The following is a 9,710-nucleotide window of genomic DNA, read 5'->3' as shown; positions in this document are numbered from 1 at the left end:
TGTAATAAATTAAATTTATCACTAATTTCAACTATGCATGGTTTAATGCTCCTTATAGCTCGTATTTAATTATGTAGTTTGTGCGTCGATTTAAGGCTATATGGTAACCATTTACCTCGATGTCTACTTCAACATAAACTTTTTTAAGAGAGAATAAGAAACGCCGGATCCGTTTCGAACAGAAATCGGATCGGACATGAAATACCCAGGATAATAGAGAAAGAGTTTATGTCAAGTTCGACATTACTATTTTATCTCACATCTTATACTAATTTATAAATTATATATAAAAATTTATAAAAACGTAGGCATTACATTCGTAATATGTGATATTACAAGTGATGTTTTTGTTCCACAAAAAAATCTGAATAAATAATTTTGAATTAGACTGACTTTTGGTACTTTCACAATGAGTTTTCTTCCCGTTTGCAATTTGAATTTTGATGATTAAATAAATGACTTTTTACCAGTACCTATATTTTTTTATACAATCATTGCCCAAGTCCACCACCACTAGGTGATTATCTGGTAGCACAGCTATGCCTGAGGGACGTCGCAATTTCGAGCTGTGTGAATCGATTTCGGTTAAGATATTACCTCCCCCTAACTTTAGAACTTGTATTATGCTACGACCTTTGTCTGTACGAGTACCAATAAGTTTGCCATCTGCGTCTACAGCTATTCCTCCGTAGGTACCTTTTCCTATCGTACATAAATTAGATATGCTAAAATTATCTTCGTTACACGATAAAATGTTTCCTATTTTTGTATACTATGTCGCAGCAATATGTATATCTTTCGATTCATTTTCAGTTAAACAATATTTCAAACAAATATATAGTTATATATAAAACTAACCTTTGCCCTCAGGATATATTTCTTCGGAGAAATCTCCCTTCGCAGAAAACACTTGAATTCTGCTATCGGCAACTAAAATCTCACCAGCCGGACCGACAGTTACAGAACTGATTAGCTTGAACGTGCTTCTCTTACCAACCTGTTAATGTTTCGTGATGACTATACGAGGACTATATGAAACAACTTGCAATGAAAATTTATATATATATTTATGTAAATAAAAATTAACCTGAAATAGTATCTTGCCGTCTGAATCAAATACGAATACACAGCTTTGACCGTTGTCAGCGACAAGTATGTGCCCGTAACTGTTGTCCACTGCAATATCTATGGGTTCCTAGAACATAAAAACAACTTCACAATTAAAAAATATTTAAGTGTATTGTGCGTGTTTGCGATAAAAATCACTAACTTGAAATGCATTATGCGTGAAAGATCGGATTGTATCACCTAATGAAGTCATTTCCGTAATCTTTCGCGTTCGCCAATTCACGACTACGAGACCTTGTTGAGATATACCTATTCCCGTACAACTGCGACCCTCTAAGCCTTCATTGTTTATGTGCCTTTGAAACTCCAAATCACAATTGAGTACCTGAAACAATATGAAAAGAATTAAATACTTTGTAAAATACTATGTTCTCTATATTGTTCCAAACAAACCTTAATACGAGAATTTCCAGTATCTAAAATATAGATCATTCCTTCATCGTCCACTGCGACTGAAACAGGCTGGTGAAACTCATCTTTTCCGTTACCACGTCTGCCATATGTTTTAATAGGTTCATTGTGCTCAGTCGTATCGAAAAATAGCGGATAATCTTTAATAGGTCGTTCGAACACCGACACTTTCAAAACATATCGACTTGCAGTTGGTGGCCGGAAGTAAATTTCGTAAGTTCCATTCTCCAGATCTTTCACTTCTGTCTCAATAGGAACATTCTGACTTTCTGCATGCATGTTATCAGCAAGCGTCAATTCGGCGCTAATAAGATCACCACCGACATTTCGAGGATGACCGTGATAATCTACCGTTTCGACTACGACGATTGTTTGTAGCTTTACTATTGCTAGATCCTTCAATCTGGCTCGGCACAAACCTGATGCAAAAGGCATACATATAGAAAATACGTCGTATTATAAATGCCTTTAAAGCATCTGATTCGTATTACATCTTGATGTTAAATTATGTCATCAGAAGAAACACACGACGCATTGTAATAAATGAGTAACTCTTTTTAAAGCGAAAGAACTTTACTACATTATTAATCTTTAAGATACCTGGTAATGTTGTACTAGAACGTACTCGTCCCACGTTACTCAGTGCTTGCTCTAATTGAAAGAGAGCGTCGTTATGATTAAACTCAAATGTAATAAAGGCATTCTCCTTAGGTTCGCTGAGAGCGGTTGCTGCGTCAAGCTGATCCGACAAGCTGTTAATACGTTGAGTAATATTTCGAACCTCGACCTGTAAGATTGAATCTCACTTGTAAAATGATACGCGCGAGAAGTAACGTTATATCAATATATTTTTATTACCCTGTACCTGATATTGCAATCCTTCGCATTCTCTCTCCACTTTGGTTTTCTCTGCTTCAATAAGAGAATGTTGTTCTTCAAGTACGTGTTTCTTGTCACGAGCAGCAGCGGTTACGGCAGCTTGCAATTCCGTGCGACGTTTCTCTATCTTTGCGATGATCTCAGCGAATTCCGTATCTACTGCGCTCAAACACTTTTCCGTAGAGGCTTCCAAACGTTGCAGTTCCGTGCTCACAGAATCTTGTGCCTGTGTTAACTAAAAACGTAACTCTTAACTCAGTAAGGATCGAGCTATATATATATCTTATTGTATGTGTGTGTATGTGTGTGCGTGCGTGTGGGCGCGCGCGCGCATAACTTGTACGCGTTATTTAATACGCAAGTGTAGTAAAATATAAAAATTAAGCAACACTATTACAAAAATTATTATAAGATATTTTCGTAAAAAATTTTAAAATATAAACAATATACTTGTATTTCAAATGGCTTTTTGGATAAAAGCATTATATATACATTTACATCAACAGATATATAAAGAATATAAGTATATAATATTAAAAAAATAAGAATAAGGCACATTAAAAAATATATATTGACTTATTAATATAAAACAAAAACTAAAAAAGAAAAATTAGTTTTCACCTTGGATATACACTCGTTAGCTTTATACAACAATATTTCGGACATTCTTTTTATCGCAATACTAAAAGGGATAATTGTATGTTCTGTGCATCCAGGTGACGTTCCTGCATGTGTCCCACTAGTACATACTGTACAAAACACTGTATCACATGTTTCACAAAATAATAATTCCTGATTTATATGAACTGAACACTTTGGGATGACCTGCAAGTAAATAGATATGATATTGAGATTTAAGAAAAAAATTCATCTATAACAAATTGACAATATTCTGCTCAAATATACCTCTCGTCTTTGTCGAGACATAAGGTCCAGCAGTTGGTTTACGAGAAAACTCGGGGGCAGTGCAGGTACCCCTCCACGAGGAATAGTTATTAATTCTCTACAAATGGGACATCTAAATGCTCCTGTATCTCGCGTTTGAGACGCAGCAATTCTTGTTAAACAATGTAAACATACCTAAACAGAGATAAGATTATCAAGATATATAAGATCGAGATATATATTACATACAGTACGTATATATAATTATGTTTTATTATATACATAAATCATACCGTGTGTGAACATGGTAGTAATTTAGGTGTATGCTCGCTGCCATCGTAAACGCAGAGACAGGTACCACATGTTAAAAAACTCTCATTAAAGTCTTCATAATTTATACTGACTGTCTCTACGAGCATGGAGCTCATGCTGACCATCCTCTCCCCAAGCCGCGTCCTAAAAAAAACAATAAAAATTACAAATTAAAGTCAACATAATTCAAATATTGCAGCATACAAAATATCAAAAAATAATATTAAATATATATATATATATATATAATATACATAATGTATGAAACAAGTATAATTTAAATAAAAATAAATTAAAAATATATATAATTCATACATAATTATCATTATATAATCAATAATTTATTTAAAAATAACTTCTTGTTTTAAGATTTGAAAAAGTTTTTGCACATGAAGATAAAAGTTTCTATAAAATATTTTACGTATCAACTTATAATTATTAAGATAAACAATACATTTAAAAATTGTATTCTGTTATTCACAATTTTAAAATATTGCTGAAAATAAGCTAAAACAAAATACGTTTTCGATAACTGTACAGATCGTTTCTTTCAGTGACAGTCTACGATCATTGCTTTTTGCGTAAGCATGACCAAAACAATACATCACGAGGTACATCTGCCGAAAAAGGAGCACTCACTGTATAGCTAAACGCAACGCTTCCATAATGGATATATCGCCACTCTAAAGTCTACGCTCCACGATCCGCTCCACCGTCAACAACGCACGCAGCCCTGTTACTCGAGTTTTCTCGGAAATCCTGAAGAATCCTGAACGATCGCGATACATGTCGCGCTAATGTCGCATCAATTCACCCTCACTGTCTCCGGAGACAAAAGAGAAACAGATGATCCACGAAGAAACCACAACCGCGTCGTCGACGGACAACAACCCCGAGCGTGTTTGGCTAGATCAATTCCGAAAATCCGAATTCCTCGCAAACGAAGAGCCCTCGGGAACGCGGATCATTTCCGAGCGAGCGACGCGTTTTCTACGTTAGTGACCGCATGTCTCTCGTGGATATATAAATAAATCGCCGAGACGCTCGCGGCTCGACCACGGCCATCCGCGGCGATGACGAGAGCGAACTACGAGACGTGCAGACTGCAGAGACGTGCGCGGCTCTCAGCCCTTTGTCTACCTCCGCTCCTCGCGCTCCATTACCCGGATGAGCGTGAGCGGAGGAAGCGAACCGAGCGAATTCACGGACGCCACATCGAATTCCGCGCGCCGCATCACGTACTGACGGTTTTGGCGACGGATTTTTTTCGCGACAAAGAAGAGAGGGATCCTTTGGCCGAATACTGTTTTTTATTTTTTTTTTTTTTTTTTTTGAAGCCTCGATCGTGGTCGAGGTTTTATCGCCGCGCGTTTCGCACACACGCGGGCGCTGATCACGCGAAATCAGCGGGGGCGACGTCGAATCTCTTGACGCGGAGCATTTTTCTCAAACAAAACACACAGACGGACGCGCGCAGGACAATCAGGAGTATCAGGACAACGGCAGCGGCAGCGGATGGCTCAGCAGCGAGCCAGCGAACCGCATCAGCTGCAGAGCGCTCAGCGCATCGAGCAGTGAGCAGCGACTCACATTCGTGCGTTCGTGGCGTTCGTGCTACAGCTGCGCGCGTTCAGTGCGTTCGTCGCGTTCGTCGTCCGCACTCTGCAGTCTGCACTCCGCCGACTCCGCGGTTCACAGCTGTAGGTCTCACTGGCTCTGTGGCCACCACTGTGCCCTGTGGCCGCCGTCACCGTGGCATATGCTGACGTGTGCGAATGTCACGAGCACGGGCTTTCGATACCCAGCAAACGAGAATGGATTTTGAAATGGATTGAAATTGATTCAGATTTTCAGAGGTACGCATCTGTGAACGTTGAAATGAATTCTTTTTATTCCCACCCTGGCGAAAACTTTTCTCATAATTTTTATACGAATTGGAACATTTTTCAGAAATACTCAGAAATATTCGGAAAGTTTACATCTTCTTTCAGAATTTTTCACACAAGTGAATTCTGAAATTTCTTATCCCATAATTTAAAAATAAATACTTTTAAATTATACTTACAAAAAATCTTAGAAAAATCTTACAATATTTTATAATTAACATATACGAAAAATTCTGAGAAAAGATGTAGATTTTCTGAGAAATGTTCCAATTCGTATAAAAAATGTGAGAAAATTATGTAAAATTATGTAAAAATTCTGAAAAATTATAGGAAAAATTCTGAGAAAAATTTTCACCAAAGCAATACATTTTTATTCATTTATAGGAATTACATGAAAAACATATCCCTATGCCTTTCAATATAAAAAAATTTCAGTTCTTTAAGTGCATCGCGAATATACTGTCCAATTCAAAATTCTGAATAGGAAATGCAATTTTTCAATTCAACTGAATCTAAAAAAAAGTTTTTCCATCAAATTGAATATAAAAAAAAAGTAAAACTAGAATACCATGAATGCTATAAAAGTACGCATTCGGATGAATTCAAATGGATTAAAATTTCAATCCATTTAAATCTATTCTCGTTTATTAGGTGGCTCTTATAACATAATTTAATAATTCTTACCCAGTAAGCACAAACTAACAGCAATATAACATTAATGTCGTAATGTTATAATTTTTTACTCACAATATAATATCTGTAATGTACTCTTTAATTTTTTTAGAGTGGAATCTCATTCCAAAGATTGAACTGAGCCATTCCTGAAAAAAAGTGACTCAATTTTCAACCTATAATGGTTACTGCACACTGGACGCGATGAGCGATGAGCGACGAGCGATATCCAATGAGAGGTTTGCTTTGCATCGTCACGTGAGAAAAAGCAGAGTTTTTATTGGATATCGCTCGTCGCTCATCGCTCATCGCGTCCAGTGTGCAGTAGCCATAAGAGTGAATTCATTCTAAAAGTTTTAGAGAATACAACGTGTATTGTATTACATTTATATTATTGAGTAGGAAATTATAATATTGATGTAATGTTACCGTTAATCAGTGTTTACTGATCGAGTAGCGGAGTAGCTATCTGCTTTGTTCCCGAAGCAACTCGAATTGTCTCAAATGATGACTTCTAATTTTAACGAATTATATATCGTTATGTTATAATTTAAAATAAGTGAAAACTTCAAAGTTAAAAAAAAATTGAAAAAAGCAAACTAAAATTAATGTAATGCCTAACTAATTGAAACTATATTAAGACGAACAGACTTTTGCTTTAATTGAAAAGTGCGTATTCTGATAAAATATGAATTACGAGAAAGTCTTACAAATGTACATTAATCTTGTGATTTATTTTTTATTCTTGCACTAGACTGCACTAGAACTTAATTCCTTCTCGATTTCGCCAAATATCAATATATCTATTTTATTTTAAATTTCAAAAATGTACACTATAGTTCAGCTATAGAAAATTAATCTTAATTGGTTTATAACTTATTATTTATCTTTTTTTTAATTCTCTAACTAAAAAAAGGTAAAAATTAAGTTAAGTTAAAATTAATCTACATTGATAGAGATTAAAATTAATTTACATTGGTAGAAATGGATATAATTTTAATTCTGTGTAAAAGTATGGATGTTAGGGGTTTTTCGACGGTAATGTATGTACGGTCCTAAAGATTGATCGTAAAGAACGGGAGGGACGGCAAGCGCGAGGCTAAATCACGGAGGAGAGCGTGGGAGAAATAGACAACGCGCGATATATCGCACGATGGCATAAAGAAATACGCGTGCACGGCCGTGTAAACCCGTGATGAACTCTCCACTGCGCAGCCTGAAAGGTGCAGCGACCGGCGTGTTTGCGCTTGTACTTGTGGATGCACGTGCGTGTGTGCGTACTGCGTGAAGGCATATAAATGATCTCTCGAATTCGATGTTAGAGAATATTAATCGTGAAGCTACAAAATGTACTCAGACAATGCAAAGTAAAATCAGGATGTCTGATAATAAGACATCTTAAAACATTTTTGCAGAACCGTCTAAGAAATGGTCAAAGATGTCTTGAAAATGTCTTATGTCCTGATTTTAGACTCTGTGTTGTTTGAGTAATAGTGAATTCGATTGGATGCATTTAGTGCACATTGTTACATATTAAAGCCATCGTACACAAAATGACGTAAAATTATGCGTTTAATATAAATATAAAAATGGATTAAACTATGAAATTCCCAATATATTTTATTGCTGTTAAGTAAAATCTGTATTTTATAATTCGAAATATTTGCATTTTATTTGTATATAAATTAAATCAGTGTACAACGGCTTTAATATGCACTAATTATGCGTTCAACCGATTCGACACTTATTTCTGATTTTACAAAAGAATAAATATATAAACAAATAAATGAATGTATATATAAATAAATAAATGTATAAAAAGAAAATAAATATATGTATATATCTAATTTATAACATTTATGTATATATAAAACTTTTTTAATAATAAAAATAATATTTTTAGATATAATAAGATCATAGACACAAAGATATCATATACATTAGCGTGACTCTTATTTACTTTTGATGAAAATTTTTTTTCGAATTTTGTTTGCGGCATTTCCCAAAACTGTTCCAATTTAAGAAAAAAAAATCTGCAAAATTTCAGCCCAATCGGATAAGAAGAAAACGTGCCGCCGGGCTACTGAACTTTATTATAAAATGAAAAAATCATCGATTTTCTGAATATCTTCTAACTTATTGAACTTATCAAAAAAAGTTTCAAACAAAAGTTGTAAATTTGAATATGGGGCATATTTTATGCCATGTTCATTTTTTCGTATGACGAACGATTTTCGAGAAAAATAAAAAAAACAGGAAATAGATTAAAAATTGTTAGTGATCTTCTTAATTGACTTGAATATTTTTAATCAAGGGAGGCACAAAAATATATATATATTCTTGATTTTTAACATAAAAGGGTCATTTTAGAAAATTTTAAGAATAATTTATAAAAACAATATTAGAAACCGTTGATATAAAATGCTGTAATTAAGATAAAAAAGTAATTCGTATTTAAGAAAAATTTAGAATATTTTATTTTATTGTATCTTAATAATAATAGACTATTTTATCATATCTTAATGTAATGAATTAAGATAATTACACATTTACAAATTAACACATTTTATATAGATTATTTTTATTATATAACTTTCAGTCTTATAAGATCTTATATCTTTTTAGACAATATCTCTTTTTTATAGTCGGGGAAACCGACGGTGGTAATCATTCACAATTTGCAAAATATATTGTGCTTGTTCTGCGTTCTTTGTGAATAATCTATTATAATTTTCCATCAATTGAACACCCCTTTCTACCGTATCATTAATAACTCATAGTTTATTCACTACTTCCAGTCCTTTTTGGAAACTAGTGTTTTCAGACCACAAGTTGATGGGTCTGTTTGCAAGAATTGATCATCTTTCTAATTCATATCTTTTAAAAAAATTTTTGGTTTTGACGGAAACGAAGTATTCAAATCCCTTTTGCATAAATTCAAAAATTTCTTCATCTTTTATTAATACTCGTTTATTTTTATTTTCTAATGACAAAGTCAAATAAAAAAATGCCAATGCGATAGCTTCACGATAGCTAAAATACTATAAATGGTTCCTAAACATATATAGTATCTACGTTGAAGCATGGTTTAATGTGTCTTCTACTACTAAAACATCATATTAGGATTTCAAGTTTCTGTCTAAGTTTTACGAATATCGAACGATTGATCATAATATTTCTCGAATTACTTTGCATAAATTGAGGAACCATTTATGGTACTTACGCCCTGAAGCTATCGCATTGGTATTTTTTTATTTGACTTTGCCATTAGAATTGAAGCAAAAGATGATTGATGCTTTAAATCATGAATCATGTGACGAAAATATTAATCGAGTATTAATAAAAGATGAAAAAATTTCTGACTTTATGCAAAAGGGATTTGAATATTTCGTTTCTGCCGAAATTAAAAATTGTTTTAAAAGATTTGAATTAGATGATCAAGTCTTGCAAACAGACCCATCAACTTGATCTGAAAACACTGGTTTCCAAAAAGAGCTGAAAGTAGTGAACAAATTACGAGTTATTAATGGTAAGGCA

At 33.9% G+C, this 9,710-nt stretch overlaps 1 protein-coding gene across 3 annotated transcripts in view; it reads right to left on the bottom strand.

The window, feature by feature from the left end:
- Positions 1–427: 427 nt before the first annotated feature.
- The window catches only part of LOC108769225 (tripartite motif-containing protein 2), a 12,990-nt gene continuing 3,707 nt past the window's right edge, over positions 428–9,710 (bottom strand). The window contains exons 1-11 of one of the 3 annotated variants that reach the window (XM_018520089.1): positions 4,255–5,505; positions 3,597–3,759; positions 3,325–3,498; positions 3,040–3,243; positions 2,405–2,653; positions 2,140–2,326; positions 1,522–1,958; positions 1,271–1,453; positions 1,088–1,195; positions 859–997; positions 428–702 (exon numbers count right to left, since the gene is read on the bottom strand). In XM_018520089.1, the coding sequence (XP_018375591.1) occupies positions 464–702; positions 859–997; positions 1,088–1,195; positions 1,271–1,453; positions 1,522–1,958; positions 2,140–2,326; positions 2,405–2,653; positions 3,040–3,243; positions 3,325–3,498; positions 3,597–3,759; positions 4,255–4,280 (2,109 nt within the window). In that variant the 5' untranslated portion in view covers positions 4,281–5,505 and the 3' untranslated portion in view covers positions 428–463. Of the gene's footprint in view, positions 703–858; positions 998–1,087; positions 1,196–1,270; positions 1,454–1,521; positions 1,959–2,139; positions 2,327–2,404; positions 2,654–3,039; positions 3,244–3,324; positions 3,499–3,596; positions 3,760–4,254; positions 5,506–9,710 lie in introns of those variants that run through there. The other 2 variants (XM_018520091.1, XM_018520090.1) reach the window with 2 other exon arrangements.

Source organism: Trachymyrmex cornetzi, unplaced genomic scaffold (assembly GCF_001594075.2).
Source record: "Trachymyrmex cornetzi isolate Tcor2-1 unplaced genomic scaffold, Tcor1.1 scaffold877, whole genome shotgun sequence".
In the NCBI taxonomy this organism is placed as follows: domain Eukaryota; kingdom Metazoa; phylum Arthropoda; class Insecta; order Hymenoptera; family Formicidae; genus Trachymyrmex; species Trachymyrmex cornetzi.
This window is presented reverse-complemented; position numbering and strand designations above follow the sequence as displayed.